At 42.3% G+C, this 25110-nt stretch overlaps 1 protein-coding gene and 1 pseudogene across 2 annotated transcripts in view; both read left to right on the top strand.

Annotated features, from left to right (window-relative positions):
* DNER (delta/notch like EGF repeat containing) overlaps positions 1-25110 on the top strand; it is a 213232-nt gene that overhangs the window by 141346 nt on the left and 46776 nt on the right. For both annotated transcript variants that reach the window (XM_061636867.1, XM_061636868.1), the window contains exons 7-8: positions 1811-1924; positions 24067-24291. In XM_061636867.1, coding sequence (XP_061492851.1) covers positions 1811-1924; positions 24067-24291 — 339 coding nt within the window. The remainder of the gene's footprint in view (positions 1-1810; positions 1925-24066; positions 24292-25110) is intronic.
* LOC133388604 (rhomboid-related protein 2-like) lies at positions 18148-19132 on the top strand (annotated as a pseudogene).

The raw sequence follows: 25110 nt of genomic DNA, 5'->3' as shown, positions 1-25110 counted from the left end.
TTATCAGTAGAGAAAAAATAGACACCCCCCGCTTTCTAACTCAGAAGCAAAGCATACAAACAAAGCTTTTCACTGGTGGACCCCTCTGCTCAGGTTGTGGCTGATTCTGCTCAGGAGAAGGCATCCAGCAAAACCCAGACTTTGCTTTTATACCCTTCTCATTTAATATGAATGCCTTATCTCAGCTTATCTCCTGAGTGAAATCTATATTGGCCAAATAACATGTTGCATCCTAAAAAGGGTCACATCCGATTCATCTACCTATATTCCAAAAAAGGTAAACTCCGCCGTAGGGTCTCATACGTGTCCTTTGACCACAAAATGCACTAGCAGATACTTGCTACACCTTGGGCATAGCCTTCTACACTTGTTTTCAACCACAAATTTGTGAACAAGTGAACAATTCAATCAGACATATATATATTTGCCAAAGCATAAATTCCAAATTCCTTACCCCTCTTAAGTCACTGCAGTAGTGATAAGGAATGGCACTCTGATATTGTCTCTTCTTATGGGTAACTTTCTTCAGCTTCATTGAATCAAGGGACCACACATAGCTGAAGTTAAGTGCAATGAAATGTTGATGCTGAGCTACCTTTGGTGAATAGTCAATGTCCTTTAGGGTTGATATTTCTGTTCTACATTTCAATCCCTTTCATGTTACCTTTTCTATCTCTTTTTAAAATGTTATAAATCCAGACAAATAGTTTGTGTTAACTTTTTGAACTTGAATTAAATACTGATACTGGGGAGGTGCAACCTCTTTATGCACATATATCTTAATCTGTTATATTTAATATAAATATGCAAATACATCCAAGCATATAATAAGATATGTAAATATAGTTAAGTAATGCTTTAAATCCTATTAACTGCAAAGTACATTTGAGGAGATAAATTAGTCCGTAATTGAACTTGAAGTAGAGTTACTTGAATAAGCTGTACAGTCAAGGTCATAGTGAGGTGAAGTCAGTTCTTTCAATAAACATGAATGTAGATTGACCATAATGTTGTCTGAGACTCGGAAAAAACTGAAACACTCTTCATTCATTGCAAGAGGATTTTTTGTTTTTGCTTTAGAAATTCTTCCAAACAAATCCAATCTTGTACTGAAGTTGGATGGATCAGTCTATTTCCAGTCCATTTCAGATTTACATCATTCATAAATTCATTCCTGTATATTTATAAAAATTAGAATTTAAATACTTATTTTATCACAAAATATATATTTAAATATGTATTTTACCTCTGTGTGCACATTTCTAAACATATTTTTCCTAAATACACATTTTGATGCATTTTTTTGAACTCAGAACTGTATCACAAAATTAGAAGTGCAAAATCTGAAGGATAATTGCATTCCAATACAGTTATTAGTGTGGGAGGTGTAAATCAGATTAGCTTGCTTAAAAATGCAGACAGAACTACATTTTCCATCCCTAGTTAAGACTAACTGCAGTTTACTTGGGTTCAGACATAAGCATAAACTCTTCCCATCTCCCCATGGTGTGGCAAAGAAGAGGGAATTGCTCACAGGCCTGAGGCTCATTCATGTCCTGATGAAGTGTAGTGCAGCATTGTGTCCTTCACAAGGGCATTGTGTGTTATCAGTGTTACTTCTTGTGAAGTAATGTTAAGTGTTATTCCAGATTGCATATTGTCTTTACACTAAGATCGATCCTATGAGTGTTGGTTACTGCAAATAATTATCAGATCGGCTCAATATCCAAGAACGCTGTTTGGATGTTAAAATGACCTACATTTCCATTTCTCTCTGTGTTTTGATACTAACAATGCCATCATGGTGAAGGATATACTGGAGTACTATGTCAGTCAGAAATAGACTACTGCAGTCAACAGCCATGTCAAAATGGAGGTACTTGTATTTCCAGTATCAGTGGATTCAGTTGCCAGTGTCCAGAAGGTAAGCAAGAAAAAAATTGCTAAGAAGGCTTGTGTTCTCTATTGGGGTATTTATGTTTTTATAGTCCTGTTGACTGACAAATTGCCATGGCAATTTCTTTCTTTCTTTCTTTCTTTCTTTCTTTCTTTCTTTCTTTCTTTCTTTCTTTCTTTCTTTCTTTCTTTCTTTCTTTCTTTCTTTCTTTCTTTCTTTCTTTCTTTCTTTCTTTTTAAATTTGCTACCTGCCCTTTACTATAAGGTCCCAGGGCGAGGAGACTGGAAGCAAGTGGAAATCCTTGCACTGCTGGAATTGCATAACTCCCATAGATCTTCACGGGGATGGTGTGCTCTGGAGAGGATGTTATTTGGCCTGCCTGGTTGATGTGATGTGATGTGATATGTATGCACATGCTTGCAGTGGATACATTAACAACACTCAGCTGGATCTGTGTGTTGATTAGTGTGGGACTATTGTCATGAAGTGAGTGACCTCACTGTAGATAGGTGGTGGCAGAGTTGCCACAGATACTGTAGGTGCATCTATCAATGTTGCTATGTTGGCTTTTGTTTATACATTTGTTGTGGAATTGACTCTGCCGCTGCAAGTGCATGAGATTGTAACACATGCTATGCCAATGTTAGCCCTTTTGTATCCACTGTCTAGCAAAGCAGGACCCTAGGATTATTCTGCAAGACCCTAGGATTACCCTAAATTCATGCTATGCATATTAACATGTGTCAAATGGGAAAATTGTGTGGTGCAAGAAGCATGCTTTTTTGTAGCATGTTTCTGCCTGCAAAATGCCTGTTCTGTAAATTGTTGGTCCTAAATTTATGGAAGCTTTCAATAATAAAGACTTCACAATAGTCATCGGCACTAAAGTGTTGATTCAGAATGTCACCCAGGGCTAATAATATTTCTGTTTCCAGTCTGCCCTTGTTATCTTCCTCTAGGGTTATTTCTTTATACACATGGGCTGTTTTGTGGCTAGAGAGTTTTCCCATAGCTATTTCCTCTTTTATCATACCATATACTAGCCTAACAAATTGTATAACACTGGACCCTTATTGCTCCTTGGAGTAAAATGGATGACCTGCTTAATAGCTAAACTCACTGACATGATGTCAGCAGTTTAAATCGTGCATTTTGAATTATTTTTGTGCCTCCCCCGCCCCCAGTGAGTATATAAATAGTTCTAGTGCTTGATGAGACAGTCGGATATTGGCACTTAGCCAAACCTGAATTGGCTTCTTAAAGTATTCTGTCCAAATGCAGTCTTACTTAATGTATGTTGGTGTTCTTACAAAGGAATATCACATAAATAATTTTGGGGCCTGCTCAAAGCGAGCTGGGTTTCTTGCTGTAGTTTTACTCGGGAAATTCACTAATATGATCACCTCTACTTGACTCCTTGTGACATTTCTCTAGGTCATATCATCCAGACCCCAGTTAGTTCTGGGATTTGCTGATGCTGAGAAGACAGGTGGTCAGCAGCATAAAGTATACTGCACAGCAGGTTTCTAGATAGTGCCCACACAGTGGTTGCAGATCAGTAATTGACAAAAGAATTTTAGAAGAAGTGTTGTCAGAGAAGAAGATTCCACCACCATTTTGTGTGTCCCCTCATGCACCACCTTGGCACAAAGTTGTCTGAATGAGTGTGAGCTAAAAGAGACTTAGCTGCACAGAGCAAATGAGGCTGTAATTTACTTGCTCAGTTAACATGGTCAAGGGAGTGTCCCCGCCCTGTCGTTCAGGTAGTGTGGGACCTTGTGAGATCATGAATACCAAACCTTAATTTGGCTCTAATCTAAACAAGTCTTGCTGTATCACATTATTACTGGCTGGGAGAAACCTCAGATGCTTCCTCCTGTATGTCTAGCTGGCTCTCTTTCGTTAAGCAATAATTTTGCAATCACCTTTCCAGGAGCACTGCATTCCATTTGTAATATTTCAGCACCCAAACCTGTAACTGCCTTGGAGTGCTAGAGATCCCATCAGTTCCTCCCTGCCCTCAGGTTCATGCTTGCCATCCATAGGGCCACCTTTTTCACAAGCCTCATTGGGATCCTTTTCCCCTGCCTACAGCTGTCCTCCTCCTCCTCCTCTGATCATTCTTACCCTACCCATCTTAATTAAATGATTGCCATGGTGTATTGAGACCACTGTTGTCCATGCACTGGTAACCCGCAGGCTGAATTACTGTAATGTGTTCTATGTGAGGCTGCCCCTGAGGTTGGTTCGGAAGCTGCAGCTGGTGCAAAATGCAGCAGCATGACTGCTCACTGGGCCAGAGTATTGCCAACATGTTACCCTGCTGCTGAAAGAATTGCACTGGCTTCCCATTAGTCTGTGGGCCAAGTTCAAAGTTCTAGTGTTTTTAGTGCTTTTGTTTGCCACGCTGGGCTCCTGCTGGGAGGAAGGACGGGATACAAATCAAATAATAAAATAAATAAATAATAAATAGTTTTGGTCTATAAAGCCCTATGCAGCTTGGGACCAGGGTACCTGAAAGACCGTCTTACACCTTATATACCCAGTTGATCACTGCACTCTGAAGGTGAGGGTCTCCTGCAGATCCCATCTTATCAAGAGGTCCATTCCGCCCAACATAGGAAGTGGATCTTTAGTGTCATAGAACCTTTCCTTTGGAATTTCCTCCCGTTAAATATTAGAAAGGCACCATCTCTGTTACCTTTTGGTGCCTACTGAAAACCTTCCTCTTTCAACAATCCTTTTAAGTAGAGACCTTATCCCAGTCTGTGTCTGTGCTGGAATTGCTTTTTACGTTTTTTTTAAAGTGTTTTTTTAAATATGTTTTGTTTTAATATGTTTTAAATTTATTTTGCTTTTATTGCTTTTATTGTTTTTGTTTGCCACCCTGAACTCCTGGGAAGAAGAGTGGGATAATAATAATAATAATAATAATAATAATAATAATAATAATAATAAATTTAATTTCTGTGTCGCCTATCTGGCCAATGGCCACTCTAGGCGACGTACAACAGTTAAAACATAATATGATAAAATACGATACAATGATACAATATAAAAACAATATAAGAACAATACAGCAGCAGACAATAATATTAAAACAGGGTAGGAGGCATTCCAATCTTAGTAATTAACCCTCCCCGGAAATCCCGAAGGCCTGTTGAAAGAGCCAGGTCTTTAAGGCTGTACGAAATGTATTTAGGGAAGAGGCATGCCGGAGATCTTGTGGGAGGGAGTTCCAGAGGGTGGGGGCCGCCACTGAGAATGCCCTCTCTCTAGTACCCGCCAATCTAGCTGTTTTTGTCGGTGGGATTGAGAGAAGGCCCTGTGTGGCTGATCTTGTCAGGCGGCATAATTGGTGGCATTGAAGGCGCTCCGTAAGATAAACTGGGCCGAGACCGTATAGGGATTTAAAGGTTAATACCAACACCTTGAATTGGGCCCGGAAAACAACTGGAAGCCAGTGTAGATCGAACAACACTGGTGTGATGTGATCCCGGCGGCGACTGTTCATAAGTAGTCGAGCCACCGCATTTTGTATAAGTTGTAGTTTCCGGACCGTTTTCAAGGGTAACCCCACGTAGAGCGCATTACAGTAATCCAAACGAGAGGTGACCAGGGCGTATACTACCAGTGGGAGCTGATGAACAGGAAGGTAGGGTTGCAGCCTTCGTATGAGGTGTAGTTGATACCAGGCTGCCCGGCTCACTGCCGAAATCTGAGCCTCCATGGACAGCCTGGAATCAAGTACAACCCCAAGGCTGCGGACCTGGTCCTTCAGGGGTAAACTCACCCCATTGAACTTCAAGTCAACATCTCCCAACCTTCCTTTGTCTCCCACAAGCAGCACCTCGGTCTTATCAGGGTTCAGCTTCAGCTTGTTCCTTCCCATCCATCCACTCACGGATTCCAGGCACTTGGACAAGGTCTCCACAGCCAACTCTGGTGAAGATTTAAACGAGAGATAGAGCTGAGTGTCATCTGCATATTGGTGACACTGCAGCCCAAATCTCCTAATGATTGTCCCTAGCGGCTTCATATAAATGTTAAACAGCATGGGAGAGAGGATAGAGCCCTGTGGCACACCACAGTTGAGAGGCCAAGGGTCTGAAACCTCCTCCCCCAATGCTACTTGTTGATACCTATCGGAGAGAAAGGAATGGAACCACTGTAATACAGTACCTCCAATTCCCAATCCCTCCAGGCGATGTAAAAGGATACTGTGGTCGACAGTATCAAAAGCCGCTGAGAGATCGAGGAGGACAAGAAAGGAGAATTCTCCCCTATCTAATGCCCTCCTCAAATCATCTACCAGAGCGACCAAGGCTGTTTCAGTTCCGTGACCAGTTCTGAAACCCGATTGGTATGGATCCAAGTAATCCGTTTCATCCAAGTGTGCTGACAACTGGTTGGACACCACTCGCTCAATGACCTTGCCCAAAAATGGTAGATTCGAAATTGGGCGGAAGTTATTGAAAACTTGGGGATCCAAGGAGGGCTTCTTCAGGATGGGCTTTACAATTGCCTCCTTGAAGGCTGATGGCATTACACCCTCTTTCAAGGATGCGTTTACCACCGCTTTAATCCCCTCGCCCAATTTCTCCCTGCAGCTCATAAGGAGCCACAATGGGCAAGGATCAGTTAGACAAGTGGTAGGCTTCACAGTTGTAAGCAGCTTGTAAATATAAATTTAATAGATAAATAAACTTGTTCATAAATGATCTGAAGTTATGAGTGAGCAGTGAAGTGGCCAAGTTTGCTGATGACACCAAATGATTTAGGATGCTAAAAAGAAAAGGAGACAGTGAAAAGCTCAAAAATGATATCTCCAGACTGGGTTAACAGCAAATGCAGTCCCATGGCAAGTAACAGTAATGAGAAAAGGAGTCCAATATGGGTGGGAGTTTCTAAAAAAAGGAAATTCTAAAGGAATTCTAAAAGGAAATTGCAAGCAATTCCAACAAGGAAAAAAGGTGAAGTAGAAGAAGCCAATGTGTCTTCACAAAAAGCTTAGAGATGACCTGAAAACAAAAAGGACAAACATAGGAAATGGAAGGAAGGCCAGGCCACAAAGGAAGAGTGCAGACAGGTAGCTCAGAATTGCAGAGATGGCGTCAGGAAGACTAAAGCTAAGAATGAGCAGAGGTTAGCAAGGGATGCTAAAAGCAACAAACAACCTTTCTCCAGGTACATCCATAGTACAGAGAAAAGAAATGATGGCTTATCTACTCAATGAGGGTGGCAAAATTATAACAGATGACAATGAAAAGGTAGAAGTGCTCGATTCCTGCTTTGGCTCAGTAGGAGGGTTACTGAGGGTTACTGAAAGGTCACTCCTATCAAATGTGAAGTTGAAGGTGCAGGATTACAGCTTGAGATTGACAGACAAATGGTCAAGGAATACCTAATCACTTTGAACAAGTTCAGATTTCCAGGGTCCGATGAATTTTATCCTAGAGTAATGAAGGAATTGGCTGAAGAACTCTCAGAACCGTCTATTATTTTTGCGAAATCATGGAGGGTTGGTAAAATGCTGGGTGACTAGAGAAGGGCTAATCTTGTAGCTATCTTCAAAAAGGGAACAAAGGAGGAATCTGGGAACTATAGACCAGTCACCTTGACATCAATCCCTGGGAAAATTCTGGAGCAGATTATAAAGCGACTAATTTATAAGCACCTTAAAAACAATGTAGTGATTACTAGAAGCAAACATGGATTTGTCAAGAACAAATCCTGCCAGACTAATTTTACCTCATTTTTTGATCAGCTAACTACCCTGGTAGACTGGGAATGCTGTGGATGTAATATATCTCGACTTCAGCAAAACTTTTGACAAAGTGTCCCATGATACTCTGATGAGCAAGCTAGCTAAATGTGGGCTGGATGGAACAACTCCCAGGTTGATGCACAATTGGCTACAGAATCATACTCAAAGAGTGCTTATCAATGGCTCCTTCTCAAAGTGGGGGGAGATAACGATCAGGGTACCTCAGGGCTCAGTCCTGGACCCAGTGCTCTTCAACATTTTTATTAATGACTTGGATGAGGAGGTGCAGGGAATGCTCATCAAATTTGCAGATGAAACAAAATTGGGAGGGGTAGCTAATATCCTGGAAGACAGAAACAATATTCAAAGTGATTTTGATAGGTTGGAGCATTAAGCTGAAAACAACAGAATAAAATTTAACAGGGATAAGTGCAAAGTTCTACACCTAGAAAAAAGAAACCAAATGTCCAGTGATAAGATGGAGGATGCTTGGTTCAGCAATACTACATGCAAGAAGGATCTTGGAATTGTTGTTAATCAGCAGCTGAATATGAGTCAATAGTGCGATGAGGCTGCAAAAAAGGCAAATACTGTGTTAGGCTGCATTAACAGAAGTATAGTTTCCAAGTTGCATAAAGTACTAGTTCCCCTCTATTTGGCACTGGTTAGGCCTCATCTTGAGTACTACATCCAGATCTGGACACCACACTTTAAGAAAAATGCAGACAAACTGGAACAGGTTCAGAGGAGGACAACAAGGATGATTAAGGAACTGGAAAGAAAGCCCTATAAGGAGAAACTGAAAGAAGTGGGCATGTTTAGACTTGAGAAGAGAAGACTGAGGGGAGTACTCTTCAAGTACTTGAAAGGTTGCCACACAGAGGAGGGCCAGGATCTCTTCTTGATCATCCCAGAATGCAAGATACAGAATAATGGGCTCAAGTTACAGGAAGCCAGATTTTGACTTTACATCATTAAAAACGTCCTAACTGTTACAGCGATACAACTATGGAACCAATAAACCTAGGTGTCCCGTCCAGAGCCGGAACTATGAGGTTGAGACTCGGGTGCCATTAAATCTTGTTTTATTAAAGTAATGGATACATCAAAAGCATTGCGCTTCATAGAAAAAACCTGCACTAACTCACTAAAATCCCTAACTACACTCTAGACACGCTCTGTGGCGTATGAAGGAAGTTGACACAGCAGCTCCCCACTGTAAGCGGCAAGCTTAAGTAGGGAACGTTTTCGATCGTAATCTCTGACTCGTTCGCAAGTCCTGTCTCTGCCCTGTCTGTTTCTCATGGAGGCGGGAGTGAAGTGACGGGGGCGTGTCTCTAACGGCTCATCGGAAGACACCTGCTCCTGAGTAACAGATTCGAGGTCAGGGGGCTGCGTCATGCTGGTGGCATCCTGGGAACTGCTTGGTAAGGGAGGAGTTGGCACTTTTGCTGGAGCTTCCCCCAACAGGTCCTCAGCAGCAACTGGGGGTGGCGCGCTCTCCTCCTCGGAGATCGTGTCTTCCGTGGGAACTGACTGGAATTCAGGCTCACTTCCCTCCCCAAGGTCTCGCTCAGACTCAACAACTCCCAAGTCTCCTGTGTCTCCTGGCAGCGGAGGCGCCTGAAACGCATGCCTCCCTCCTTCCTGTCCCTTCTGGGAGAGCTGAGGCTCAACACTAGGAGGCGGTGGACCCTCCAACAATGGAGGCATTCAAGAGGCAGCTAGACAGCCACTTGTTGGGTCTGCTTTAAGATGGATTCCTGCATTGAGCAGAGGGGGTGGACTCAATGGTCTTATAGGCCCCTTCCAACTCTACTATTCTAAGATTCTATGTTAGCAAGTGTAAAGTGATGTACATTGGAGCAAAAAACCCTAATGTCACATGATGGGTTCTCAGCTGGCAGTGACTAACCAAGAAAGAAATCTTATGATTGTAGTGGATAGGTTGATGAAAATGTTGACCCAGTATGTGGCAGCTGTAAAAAAAAAATGAATTCCATTTTGGGGATCATTAGAAAAGGAATTGAAAATATAATTGCTATTATCATTATCCCTTATATATATCTATGATGCAACTACACCTCGAATACTACATGCAGTTCTGGTCAGTGTACCTCAAAAAGGATATCATAGGGCTGGAAAAGATTCAGAAAAGAACAACCGAACAATCACGGCTTTGGAATAACTCTCCCAATCTTTGGGCCTTTTTAGCTTAGAAAAAAAACAAGTAAATGGGCTTGGTTGAGGTTTTTAACATTATGCATGGAGTAGAGAATGTGGATAGGGAGAAGTTCTTCCTTGTTCATAATACTGGAATACCAGTTGTTGAGTAACACAAGTATGATAGTGCTGTTGTATTCAGGGCCTACTTTCAGGCTTCCCACAGGCTTTTGGTTGACCACTGTGAGAACAGAATGTAGACTTGTTGGGCTGGTAGAGCTAGGGCTCTTCTTACAGTCTTATGCTTGTCTTTTGATTAAAGTGTTCTGTGCCAGTTTTGCTGGACAGACAACAGTCTTCCCTCCAGAATAGATCCAGAGTTGCACTGGGAAATGGTTCCCCTTGGACAGGAGTAGCAAACATAAGAGGTCGTCCTTGGACCAAGATAATTTGAACAACTATCGACAGGTAGCGAATGTTCCATTTCTGGGCAAGGTCTTGGAACGGGTGGTTGCCAGCCAGCTCCAGGCGCTCTTGGATGAAACCGATTATCTAGATCCGTTTCAATCCGGTTTTAGGCCTGGTTTTGGCACAGAAACAGCCTTGGTCGCCCTGTACGATGACCTTTGTCAGGAGAGGGACAGGGGGAGTGTAACTCTGTTGATTCTCCTTGATCTCTCAGCTGCTTTTGATACCATCGACCATGGTATCCTTCTGGAGAGACTCGCGTAGTTGGGAGTTGGGGGTACTGCTTGGCAGTGGCTCTGCTCCTACTTGGCGGATCGTCTCCAGAAGGTAGTGCTTGGGGAACATTGCTCGATACCCTGGACTCTCCATTGTGGAGTCCCTCAGGGATCGGTTCTGTCCCCCATGCTTTTCAACATCTACATGAAGCCTTTGGGTGCGGTCATCCGGAGTTTTGGAGTGCGTTGCCATCAGCATGCTGATGACACGCAACTCTATTACTCCTTTTCATCTGCTTCAGGTGAGGCTGTTGATGTGCTGAACCGTTGCCTGGCCGCGATAATGGACTGGATGGGAGCTAATAAACTGAAACTCAATCCAGACAAGACTGAGACGCTGTTGGTGAGTGCCTTTTCCGCTCAGATGGAGGATGTTCATCCTGTTCTGGATGGGGTTACACTCCCCCTGAAGGAACAGGTTCGTAGTCTGGGGGTTCTTTTCGACCCTTCCTTGTCACTCGAGGCTCAGGTAGCCTCGGTGGCTCGGAATGCGTTTTACCATCTTCGTTTGGTAGCCCAACTACGCCCCTATCTTGGCGGTGACGACCTCGCCTCACTTGTTCATGCTCTAGTGACCTGTAGATTGGATTACTGTAATGCACTCTACGTGGGGCTGCCCTTGAAGACGGTTCGGAAGCTGCAGCTAGTGCAAAACGCAGCAGCCAGACTACTGACGAGGACCAAGCGGTCCTCACATATTACACCTGTTCTGGCCCGTTTGCACTGGTTGCCGATTTGTGTCCGGGCCAGATTCAAGGTGCTGGTATTGACCTATAAAGCCTTACACGGTGTGGGCCCGCAATATCTGATGGAACGCCTCTCCCGCTATGAACCTACCCGTACACTTCGTTCGACATCTAAGGCCCTCCTCCGAGTACCGTCTTACCAAGAGGCTCGGAGGGTAATGACAAGATCTAGGGCCTTTTCGGTGGTGGCCCCCGAATTGTGGAACAGTCTCCCCGAGGAGGTACGCCTGGCACCTACGCTGCTATCCTTTCGGCGCCAGGCTAAAACCTTCCTATTCTCCCAGGCATTTTAATATATTTCTATGTATTTTACTGTTTTAATGTTTTAGCTATGCTAATATCATTTAGTGTTATTATGAATTTGTATTTTTATCTGTGATTTTGTTCATTTATTGTATTATTGTATGTTGTACACCGCCCAGGGAGCCATTGGCTATGGGCGGTTTATAAATGAAATTAAATAAATAAATAATAAATAATGCCCTCCAGATGTTGCTAGACTATAACTCCCATCATACCTCACCATTGGACTTACTGGTTGGGGCTGATGGGTGTTTTGAGTCCAACAACATCTGGAGGGCACCACATTGGCTACCCTCCCGAGGACAATATTTAAGCTAAATTTGTCTCATTTAGTCATATTGCAGAAGGGCTTATTCCTTTAACATGGAGAAGAGGTCTGCAGACATGTTTAGCGACATGTGTCCGAAATAAGGATAGGAACAGTTGCCTGTCATTATCGACTTGCAACAAATTTTTCTTGCAGAAATCTAGTAAAGAGCATCTTTGTGTTATGGCAGTTACCTGTACAATATGCCTTTTGTTAGTTGCTCCAAATATGTTGTCTAATTGGCTTTATGTTGCAAAATAGCCTAAGCGCAGTACTCTAATGATAGTAACCGTTAGAAGATAAGAGTTTTCTAGAAAAGCAAAGAAAGCCATACATTCAGTTGTTTAGAATGTGATAAAACACTTATCCAGTGAAAAATACACATCAGTTTCTTTTTCTTATCACCTCTCATGACAATGCTTTTGCTCTTGCACACATTCACCTACTCCGTTACCTTTATTTGAAGACTAGGGTGGGAAATAAGATTAAAACATGGACATATTGCATGTGGCTGGAAGACAGCAGCTTGGAAAGGTGTGTTAAGTTGCACACATTGTTATTTTTAGACTGCCCTGAAATTTTCAGGGAAAAGTCATCCTCCTCTGGGGAAATTTTGCTTTCCCTCATTGTGCTTAATTGTAGCTACATGCTGAGAAGAGGCTGTACGCTCTGAAATGCTAATTTTCAGCTCACCAGGGAACATGCGCCATGAGCTAGAATCCACTTAAATGCTAAAGCCCTAGAGTCTGGGAGAAGTAGTGTAACTGTAAAATAAAATGAATAAGAAAATATGGAAATACACAACCTTGGGACAAAGGAAAAAGAGGAAGGAGAGGTGTTGTGAGTTTGATTGTCAGATTACATTAAATGGATTGCTATGAAGGGCATGTCACTACGATTTGCCTAATAGGCAGTTGGGGACTTGACAGAAAAATGTTAGTAGTTCATAATAACTGGTGTCCCCCCTGCTGTGCCCCTAATGGACAGTTTACCTGCAGAAGTGGGGTCTGGGACCTGTGTTCAACAGGGAATTTGTGATTAACAGAAGGACTGCTTAAAAAAATTGAATTTAGACAAGAGGAGAACATGGAGAGGTGCAAGAGTATAGCTGCAGTTAGCTGGAACTGGAAGTGCAGCTTTCTGGGAATCTGATGCAGGGTAAGTAGATTAACTTCCAACTGAAGGAGTTCCTATTAAACCTCACTATTCTTTGCTTGTATGTTTATTAAGTAAAGCATTTATTACAAAGGCATCAACAGTGCTAAATCATATGAGGTGAAAAGTGAAGTCTTCTTAGTGAAGATCATCCACAACCCCAACTGTAACCCAGTCATGACCCTCCAATATCCTACTTAAAGCAAGTTGCTAAGGAAGCAAGAAGTAAGTTGAGTGGACCCTGGCTGCTTCTGCCCCCTGCCCGGTAATTCAAATTCTGGTCTCCAGTTATCTCATATCCAAAAGAAACCAAACTCTGTGGAGACATTCTCATACTTGGGGAAGCGCAGTATATAACCAAAGCATGGAATATGTGGTAAAAATTGATGATTTAAAAAGAGCTTTTAGTGTGTGGCTCATTTGCATCATAAAGATGAGATCTGTAGGCTAGGAGCCAAACTTTGAGTTGCAGGAATGGAGGAAGGTAAAGTTCTCAAGCAATTAGCATAGAGAAGATATTTGGGGATATCAAAAAGAGAATGGTAAGGAAGAATAGGTAAAGATAAGTTTCAGACCTAGTGACATGTTGAAAGAATCCAGTAATTCTTGTTGAACATCATGTTTCAGTTGTAGAATATATTAAGAGGAGTAGCTGTATTCATCTCACTTTAAATCTCAGGTCTGATTTCTACAGTTCTGCATTTGATCTTCAAGCTGAGCGGGGCTGAGGCTTTGAATGTGAGCTTTGTTTTAAAAATAAATTCCTGCCTACCATGTTTGATCAGCTTTAATCTCAACTAATGACACAAATCCTTTTGAAAAGCGGTTGAGAAGATTTATGGGCAAATTAACAGTGTTATCTTTCAGACTGCTGCTAGAATGCAGAAGCCTCTGAATGGGTTTCCTTGGGTTTGAGCCTTTGATGTATGGTTTTCCTGATACTTATGATCAAATTATCTTCAAGGTCATTCTATGTCTATATGTGCTTAAAATGAAGCCTACTTTGTTTCTACAACAGTTGCTACAGCTGTTTGATTTTAGATTGCCATTTGCTATGCAGCCACTGCGTGTGTGAAACTATATGAGAAGCCAGCCATCTGAAGTGTCCACAGTTTTACCAGGTCTCTGTTTGTCAGCTTTCTGATATGTAAAAGGTCCCTGACTTTGTGGTCAGATGATACAAATGATTGTTTTCCCACATGGTTGCGCATGAACCCTGATCAGATTGCCTATGGAAAGTGTGAAAACAGTTGCCTGTAGCCACTCTATATGACTCAAGGAAGGGTTGTTCTCTGTTGAAAGGGATTAGGTTAGTTTTATATTTATGGCACTCCAAGGTGTCAGATCTGGTATGAGGGGTGAGTTATTGTCTCACCTAGATTCTCCTACTACTGCTTTCCTTGTCTCCCAGTCCTGAAGTTCAGGCATGAGGAACCTCCAGCAAGGGTCCTGGCTCCTGACCAGAGAAGCAGACTCATGACTTAAAGACAGAGTTTTATTCCAGAGGTTAGCACAGGAATGTGGCATCAGAACATACTAATAAAGAACACCAGCAGGTGCAACTATGCTGTGGAAGCAACAAAGTTCTCACCCCAGGACACTCCAAATAAAAGAGAGGGGGAAGGGGACTCTACTTGCATGAGCTAAATCTAGCACTTTCCAGTCTTTGAAGCAAGGTGGGGGCTTCACCTAGGGAAAGAGAATTTCTCAAGTTGTAACCATTTCTTCTCCCGTCTGCTTGACCTTGAGGAAGCTGTCAGCTCTGACTCTGTGAGAAATTTCCCCTCCTTATGTCTCTGGAATTATCCAGCGTATTCATAAAAGCCTGGCTGTTGAATGAAGAAATCTGGGCTAGACACCAGCTATGCCAGTAGACTATATTCCTCACTCTCCACTGCAGGTGAGGGTGGGCTGTTAAGCCTTCCTCAGCAGAAATACACACAGGATCACTGGGCACAGGGTTGACAAAGGTTTCAGGAAGCATTTCCTCACCAGATCATTCTCCAACAACTGCAACCCCCTCCACATTCACCCAATCCTGCCAAATATTCTCCATGGGACCCATAACAGCAGGGGTCTTAATTTGGCCTGTGAGGCCACTTTCTTGATAACTGCTGAGTGCAACTAGCAGCAGCTGTGTGTGCCGGGATTTTCATTCTGTTTCCTGACTCCTAACTGAGCAGAGAGACAGACCAGTCTCAGCTGGTCCAGAGGATATATAAGTGAGCCACCTCTCAGAGAAAGAGCCAACAGGTAGAGCCAATAGGAGTTTGGTAGTGGAGGTGTGGGGAGGAAGAAACAAAAGGCAAAGGGATGAGTGACCTGGAATAATCCCAGAAGGCTATGTGCTCTGACTGTGTGCTTAGCTGGGTAAGTGGAAAAGCTGAAGGGCTGCATAGCAGCTTGAGTGGAAGAGGCGTGGCCTGACAGCTGGTGACCGAAGGGGCATGAATCCCTCAAGGAGGACAGGCCAGTCCAATAAAAGTAGGAAAAAAGAAACAAAAGGTAATAGCGATTATGGACGGAAAGGACACTACAGTGGTGGTGACCTGCAAGATATGTGCAATGTTTGTTTTCTTGCCTGGAAAAATAAATAAATAAATAATAAATAAAAGCATCGCCGGATGACACTGAGCAGACGCAACGGTGGCAGAGAATTGCACTTTCTTCGCTGTCATCACCACCACATGATAGGCTCGAAAATGAGTTCTAGCCTGTGTTCGATAGGAAGCAGACTGAGTTTTTCTCCATCGTCACTCTAGCCGTCGTCCCTGCAGTTTCATCAGGCCCAAGGTTTGAGTAAACCAAGGTGTATTACTGGTCTTCCCTTGTGGGAAAGGGCCCTTTGGAGCAATAGTGTCTACTGCCCAGGTCACCTGCATATTCCAGAGATTGACCAGGGCTTCGGCAGTATCGCCAGCCATGCTGGGAATATCCCCCAGAGCATTCAGGAAACTATCTGGATCCATGAGTCTCCGGGGGCAGACCATCTTAATCGGCCCTTCACCCCTGCGAAGGTTACTGGGGGCACAAAGTCTAAACCTTGTCAGGTGGTGATCTGTCCATGACAACGGAGTCACTAAGAACCCCTCCACCCTCAGATCACCTTCTTCCTGTCCCAAACAGAACACAAGATCAAATGTGTGTCCTGCAATCTGAGATGATAGAGAAGAGATCCCGGCCCTCCTGTATGTGACAGCCTTTCATGAAGAGTGCTATCATATCTCCCCTCAGTCTTCTTTTCTCCAGGCTAAACATGCCCAGTTCTTTCAGTCTCTCCTCATAGGGCTTTGTTTCCAGTCCCCTGATCATCCTTGTTGCCCTCCTCTGAACCTGTTCCAGTTTGTCTGCATCCTTCTTGAAGTGCGGAGACCAGAACTGGACGCAGTATTCAAGATGAGGCCTAACCAGTGCTGAATAGAGGAGAACTAATACTTCACACAATTTGGAAACAATACTTCTGTTAATGCAGCCTAATATAGCATTTGCCTTTTTTGCAGCCACATCACACTGTTGGCTCATATTCAGCTTGTGATCAACGACAATTCCAAGATCCTTCTCACATGTCGTATTGCTGAGCCAAGTATCTCCCATTTTATAACTGTGCATTTGGTTTCTTTTTCTTAAGTGTAGAACTTTGCATTTATCCCTGTTGAATTGCATTCTGTTGTTTTCAGCCCAATGCTCCAGCCTATCAAGTTCCCTTTGAATTTTATTTCTGTGTTCCACGGTATTAGCTATGCCCCCCAATTTTGTATCATCTGCAAATTTGATAAGCCTGCTCTGTACCTCCTCCAGAGCTTGGAAAAGTTACTTTTTTTGAACTACAACTCCCATCAGCCCCAGACAGCATGGCCAATGGATTGGGCTGATGGGAGTTGTAGTTCAAAAAAGTAACTTTTCCAAACTCTGACCTCCTCATCCAAGTCGTTAATAAAAATGTTGAAGAGCACTGAGACCCCATGCAACAGCGAGTGAAAGGCAATGAAACCACACCCCACAACAAGGAGACGAGTAGTAGTAGTGGAAGACTCCCTAATCATGGGATTGAGAAACCCAAGTGTGCTGATAAAACCCATGGATTTACCAGGTATGCTGTCTGCTGGGAGGACAGATTAGAGGTGTGAAGGAAGGGTTGCCATCGCTCATCCCTTTTTTCTTATCCATGTGGGAATGAATGATACTGCCAAGTGGAGTTATGAAGAAATCATGGCAGATTTGGAAGCTCTGAGAAGGGAAACTCAAGTACTTTGGGGCCCAGATAGTCTTCACGTCCATCCTTCCAGTACTTAGAAGAGGAGTAGAAAGGAAAAGAAAAATACTCTGGGTGAATGACTGGCTACAAGGGTGGTGCTGATGAGAGAGATTTGGATTCTGGGACCATGGGCTGCTCTCACCTGGCAAATGATGGGTTGCATCTCACAAGGAGTGGGAAGAATATATTTGGCCCCACAGCATGGAGAACTTCATCAGGAGGCCTTTAAATTGAAATAGGCAAAGGCTGTTTTAGGCTGCATTAACAGAAGTATAGCTTCCAAAATGCTTGAAGTACTAGTTCTCTATTCAGCACTGGTTAGGCCTCATCTTCAGTACTGCATCCAGTTCTGGACACCACACTAAGAAGGATACATACAAACTGGAACAGTTTCAGAGAAGGGCAATGAGGATGATCAGGGGATTGAAAACAAAGCCCTATGAGGAGAGACTGAAATACCTGGGTATGGTTAGCCTTGAGAAGAGAAAACTGAGGGAGATATGGTAACACCCTTCAAGTACTTGAAAGGTTGTCACACAGGGGAGGTCCAGGATCTCTTCTCAGTCATCCCAGATACAGAATAATGAGCTCAAGTTACAGGAAGCCAGACTGAACATCAGTTCAGTGAAACATGTTTCGACTGAACATCATTAAAAGTGTTTTAATGTGGTGTTTAAAGTGCTAGATCTGTGATTTCCACAAGTCACTCTGGGTGGACTTGCATGATTTGAGATTTGATGCGGGGTGGTGGTGATGGTGTTATCGTGGATAACAATCACCAATTCAAGGCAGGAGTAGGCTGACTCTAACATGGAGCTTGAGCGATTGAACTTGGAGAGGGCTCTGGAGTCACAGGAGAAAGATGAGAGAAATGAAGGCAGAAACTGCAGCTTGTAGTAACTGCAACAACATCCATGACACGGTTTCTAAATGGATGCTTCCAGAAGAGGTCAGGGCGACCTACCTTGAAAGAACCAACTGCATCCCACCACCTCTCTTCATCGTTGTCATCAGTGTAGCTAAGCTGGCTGTGTTCATTTATTATGCTGCTTCGAAACCCCAGAAACACTGGCTCACTTTAGACAACCAAATCCGGGAAAGCCCTCTTATTTACAGGCCTGACAAAAGGCAGGAAGCCTGGAGATTCTTGTCTTACATTCTTGTGCATGCTGGCATTGAACATATCTTAGGAAACCTTTTCCTGCAGCTTCTTTTGAGGATTCCCCTAGAAATGGTTCACAAACATCATAGAGTTGGATTGGTTTATATTTCAGGAGTGATTGGAGGTTCCTTGGCCTGCTCAATCTGTGATGCCTACCAGGGTCTGGTAGGAGCATCAGGAGGAGTCTATGCTCTTATTAGAGGATACTTCATGAATGTTATAGTGAACTTCCAAGAAATGATTCCATCGTTTGGAGTTGCCAGATTACTATTCATCTTCCTAATAGCTTTTCTGCTCAAAATACTGCCCATCAGCAAGTAGCCTCTGACAGAAAACCTGCTAGTAGATTGGAGGCTAATTCTCAAGTTCTTTCCACTTGCTTTCTAAGTAAACTGAAGTTGAATCCTGGCAAGTTGGAGGATGGCACTTTCTGGATGGGGTGGCACTCCCCCTGGAGGAACATTTGGGACAGATGTAGGATTTGCTTTCTACCCAAGATTTCTTCCTCCTGTGGATGGGCCTGAGATATTTCTCCTTCCTTCAGTGTCTGAACGCTGCAGCTGTTACATTTGGGACTGTTCCCGGGTGTTTTGCCTGCAGCCTTCTCATTCTTTTTCCTCTTTGGCACGTTAAGCAGGGTCAGAATTAAGCAAGGTCTGTGCTGGGGCCACTTCAGTGACTTCTTTGGCAGATCTGTAAGGAGCTTCAACTAACATGGGAAGGAAAGCTGAGGGACGTTTTGCATGATCCAGTTTGCAGGAGAAGGTGGGTGTATGAGAAGACCTGAACTACTGCTCAGTGATAATGTGTGGAAAGATAGAACTTAACTTCCTCGGTGAGTCTATGGGTGAGCATCTGTAGTCTATGCAGCCCCACACAGGGAAGGTGCATTTGATCTTGCCTCATTTGCCCTTGTAACGTGTATAGGTTTTAAATTGTGCTTTAAATTGTGTTTTAAATTGTTTTTAAAATATGTGTTTTTAAATGTGTATATTTATTTTTAATGTTTTTAGTTATTGTAAACCACCCAGACAGCTTCGGCTATGGGGCGGGTGTGTGTGTGTGTGTGTGTGTGTGTGTGTGTATAAAAGCTTCCTAACTGTTAGAGCACTGTAACAATGGAACCAATTACCTAAGGAGAAGCAGCTCGACAGCCATCTGACCATTATGCTTTAAGTTGGATTCCTGCATTGAACAGGGGGTTGGACTTGATGGCCTTATAAGCCCCTTCCAACTCTACTATTCTATGATCCTCTAGATCCACCTGCCCCAAACCTGATATTTACGATGTCAGGTTTGGGGCAGGTAAAGATGCCACTGCAAGGAACAATTGGGAGACTTAAAGAAAGTGCACTCTCAATTGTCCTTTGGCAAGTGGTGCTTTTATTTGGCAACTTTCATATATGGTACCAAATGAAAGCCCCATTGGGATTGGTTCTGCTTTGGAGTTCCCGATTCGTGCTGATCACTTCCAAAAGCAGGGTTTGCAGTCAGTGCTGGTCACTGATGTCTGCAAGCCCAGCTGGGAGCAGCTGCACCCAGGAGTTCCCAAGTGGAGCCAATTTAAATTCAGCACTGACTGCAAGCTCCACTTTCACTAGGGATATTCCTTTGCAATCTGACTTAAGTACAGTGTTGTTTTGCATGTCTGAAATCCCACCTGCAAAGGAAAAAAGGACAGAATTGAGAGTGCACTTAGAATATACTCTCAATTTTTCCTTTGAAATTGGGTCACCTGACATGATGATGATGTTAGACACATAGGTGGCCTTGCCCACTATCAAAGTGGCCCATGGGAGAGCTCAGAATCTGGCCTACTGGCCAGATCCTATTCTTCACCCCATCCTATAAACTGCCTCCCTTTGTAGCTCCTGATTTTGCCTGCCGTATTCCCACTTTTTCAAGATTTCTGGATTATTAGCCAACCAGGAATGTTGTTGCAGCATAATCTGCTGGTACCAGCATATAACTGGTTTATCTGCTCACTTCCCTGTTCACAGACTGTGGCCTGCCCACTCTTAATTGGGATATAAATTTAGACAAGCAGACTTCCTTAGTGTTTTGAGTTTTGCAGTCACTTTGGGACTCCAATGAAATTGTTTCTGCAAATCCTTGGAATCCACAGCCTAGACTGCTTGTGAGAGGTTGCAAAAATCTGATCCAGCAAGTATTGTATATGGAGTCCATGTGCTGGACTTTCTCAGACAACATTATTAATCCTCTGTGGTTAGAAAAAAATCAATGCCATGTTGAGTAGTATTCCTCTTGAATTTAGTGTCTTTTCACTGCTTGAAAGAAACAGGCAGTGTCAAGCCCCAGGTGACGCAGGGGGGCCTGGATGAGGAGGTGGGGGAGTCCCAGGGCCCCTTCCCAGCACAGAGTGACTCTGAGGGGGAGCTGTTCGAGGGCGCACCCCCAGCTCTGCAGATGGGAGAGATGTCAGATGTGGAGGATGCTCCTGAAGATCTGGGGGGAGGAGACACAACCAACCACTCTCTGATTCCCACAGGAAATTCGCCCGCTCATGTGGAGACCCCTCCCTTGCCAAGCGCCCCAGGAGAGCCGTTGGAGCAAGACCTCTTACGCACGCCAACTCCACCCCCCCTCCGGATTCCTTGTCTGGCCCTTCAAACGCTTCCCTGCCAGAAACATCTCCACCCCCTTCAGTGGAGCTGGCACCTGAGGAGTCTAGACTGATGAGCAGACATGTGCATGCCCTCTGTCACCTTGTGCGCGCTGCCGAGAAAAGAGGCTTGGCCAGAGGGAGGTCCCGCGCAGGACCTTTCCTACTTAAGCCCGCACCCCTCTGATGAGGGTGCTGAGGGAACTCCCCTTTACATGCTGCAGAGTAAGCCTGAGTAGTGTAGTTAGGGATTACAGTGAGCTAGTTAGAGAAATCTATGAGATGCCTTGCCTTCGAAGTTACTCTAATAAAACAGGAATTAATTCCAGTCTCGCCTCCGTTTCATGATTCTCACTCTGGGCAGGATAGGCAGCTTGTTCATAGTTCAGCAGATTGTCAATCTGTCCCTGCAGCCATTAGTCATGAATATCCCCTTTTAACTCAATTAACTATCTGTACCTAATATACTGCAGGCATAACCTGCTGCAAAATGCAGCATTCTTGTAAACTTCCTAAAACAAGTTGTGAATATATTCACAGATCATATTTTAATTAACTGATTATTTACTGCAATTGAAAGTCCTCCCTATTTTTCTTTTTATCATCATTCATTTAGATTCTGTCTTGTAATAGATTGGTTTTGGGGCAATGGAACCTGGATTCAAATCCTTGTTCTACCATGAAGCTTAATGCATTAAATGGAATAATCCCATGCACTCCTTGCAAGAAGAGTAGCATGAAAATTCAATAAATAAAAATAATATGAGGTCAATTAGGGGTCATAGAAGTGTCCTCTGTGTTGCTAAAATGCACTTTGATTGGCCTGAATTTCTTCTTTTTGACTCGGTTCACATAAATGTTGGTTCCAGTGTTAGAACACTTTTGATTACTATTTCAGTATAATATTAATTTTGTGTTTCCCTTTGACTTTTTGTAAAGAAAAAATCAAAACCATTTGTCATGTTTCCTTACTTGATGCATCCAACTGCATGTTTCATATCTAAAGATTTTATAGTCACTAATCCTAGATAATCATTTATCATGTGTGGCTTTATGTTTGCAGAATTAAGTCTAATGCAGTCTCCTGTGTGCTCATCAGACATTTAACAAAGCAATACTACACTAAAAATGTAGTGCTTGTTTTTTTCTATTACCTACTACTGAACATGGCCAAGCCAAAAGATTAAGCCTCTCCTTGATAAGAAATATATCTTCATTATACTGTATTGCTCTCTTTTCTGTAAAACATTCCCTGAATTCACTTTACTCACAGAGACATCTGCTGTACTACAGCTGCATAAGGATATCACCTGATTTATTTATTTTATTGACTTTTCTACATATTGCAAGTTTAATTAAAATGTTTTATCAAAAATATTTCTTCATATTTCTGAACATTGTGATTCATATTTGATGTTATTTTGCCATTTCCTGTTTGTTCCTTGCCTATGATAGATTTTAAGTCTCATTATAAACCTTATTGAGCTTCATGCTTTCATCATACCTCTTTTTACCAATAATATCCCTATCCTGAAGGCTGCTTCTTCACTACACTCCGCAATTTTATTGGTAAAAGAAATGCAAATATCAAATAAATGTAAAGCTTAAACATTTTTTCTGCAGTTTTCCATGTTTACACTGTGGAGTTCCTATTCCTGAGTATTTATTTTTCCATACCCTTGATTTATCTGGAAAACCTGTATTATTTATTTATTCAATTTACGATTCACTTCTGTGAAATATCAGTAATAAAAAACATTTATAAAAACAATTTAAAATCCAAAAGTTACACGGACTGACTTTAAATACTGGTGTTAAATACAGAGTTGCAAGAATGATAGAAATTGGAGAGCTTCCATTTATAGAGAAGTCTGTAGCAATAGAATAATATAAAGTCTACATCATAATAAAGGCAACATTGGTTTGTATAGTTACATGCTGTCCCATTCTCCCCTCTCCCCAGATAATAATTCAAATCCTTTGCCTTTCCTCCTGCTGGAATATTCTGCTGCTGCCCTTTGTAGGTGTGCAGTTGTAACTAAAATAGCAGGCTACAGTGCTTATCATGAGTAGACCAGCTGGATAGAAGAGTTCCAGCCTCCTCATTTACCCTATTGAAGGGCTGAAGTCCTTACTTAGATGCAGAATTGCTGGCTAGAAAGAACACCAACCTTGAAATGGAACACTTTCCAGCCTGCCATACTGCAGCAGATCACTTGGCCAGAAGGGTCTCTATTTAAAATAGCAAGCTACAGCCTTTGTAAAAGTATACTGGATGTTTCTCATGTAGTAGTTGTGGTAGCCCTTTCTAGGCTTGATCATCACTAACGTTACCTGGCAATGGAGGCTTTTTTAAAAAGCTTCCTTTTAATTTAAGGAACCTCCATCCAGGACCTGGAATCCTAATGAGTGAGACAAATACAGTTTCTCATATCTTAACACGTTGGAGGGAACAGTGAATGGAATAAATCAAGGAAAAGAATAGCTAAATCCTACCAAGAAGTTCACAAGCAGTTAAGGGAGGAGGCCATATCTAGTAACAGATACATTCTTGTGGGGAGGACAAAGAAGTTTGAGACAAAGAGCAAATGTAGGATTATTTGAGGATTTTCTCAGGAATTAGAACTACTAACATCATTTAAGCTGTTACATAATGTTATAAATAGTTCAAGTGAAGAGGATATAGTGCAAGATTCCACAAACATATCTGAAAACCCATCCTTATGAGTGCCAATAAATGTCTTTGGTGTCCTAAGCTGAGAGGAAAAGGTGTCAGCTGTGATCCTCCATTTATATTTGTATAAATATTTGTTTCTATGTATGTGTTAGGATAATTCTAGTCATGGAACTCTGTTTTTAAACGGTGTTAAGGATCCATGCTTTGACAAAGATTAGTTGAACAAAATGTATGCATGCAAATAAGTTCCACTTGCTTCTTTTTTAGGGTACCTGGGAACATCTTGTGAGGAAAAAGTAGATCCATGTGCTTCCTTTCCTTGCCAGAACAATGGGACCTGTTACACAGACCGTCTTTCCTATTCTTGTAGTTGTAGTCCAGGATTTACAGGACCTGCCTGTGCCCAGCTGATTGACTTCTGTGCTCTGAATCCTTGTGCACATGGTATTTGCCGTAGTGTTGGAACAAGTTACAAATGCCTCTGTATCCCAGGTTTGTATGGCACTGCCACATTTTCTCAGATCTTTTTAGCATCAAGAAACATGTAGATTAAAATGGTTTCCTTTTTCCTCTTTAGTATATGTATGCTGACAACACATTTCCTTTTGGGTGGTATAATGATAGGTATCAATGTGTTCGATATTTAATTTACAAAATCAGAATGAGCACTTGAGCATGCAGATTGTTTTCCATACAGCTTGTTTTGTATCGGATGCTATATTATAACAATATTGCTCTAGGATACCAATTTTAAAGAGATGCAACAAAATAGAGACATGAGACATTTTTAAATAGCTTACTTTTATAGACACATGGTTTATTCTTCATGGGAGTAAAGATAGCTGTATCAGATGGTTACAGAATTTGTAGAAAATTAAATTCATTTTGCAAAATAGCTTTCCTGTACAGTGTCCATGAAATAGTAGATTTTGTAAATGTTTAGACATGAAAGTTTATGCATTGTTATGAACGTATAATTTGAAGGTGACAGAAAAACATTGAGATGGATCCAGACGAAGAGTAGTATTCAACACTAGTCTTAGAATAGACCTAGTGAAGTTAATAGACATGACTAACTTAGGTTCATTAATTTCAGTGGGTCTACTTTAAGTAGGACTTAGTTTACTACAACTTTAGTTTTCTAGTAAACTAAATTTAGTTTACTACAACTTAGTTCCTACTACAACATGAAACTGCACTCCTGTTGATTTCAGTGAGAGAATTTCAACTGACTTAGTCTGGATCCAAGTCATTATACGTACAAAATCTGTGATTGTAAGTACTGCAATGTACTGTGTGTAGGTCTGAATT

The sequence above is a fragment of the Rhineura floridana genome, chromosome 7 (assembly GCF_030035675.1).
Source record: "Rhineura floridana isolate rRhiFlo1 chromosome 7, rRhiFlo1.hap2, whole genome shotgun sequence".
NCBI lineage: Eukaryota > Metazoa > Chordata > Lepidosauria > Squamata > Rhineuridae > Rhineura > Rhineura floridana.
The sequence above is the reverse complement of the archived record's forward strand: the minus strand, read 5'-3'. Positions and strand labels throughout refer to the sequence as shown.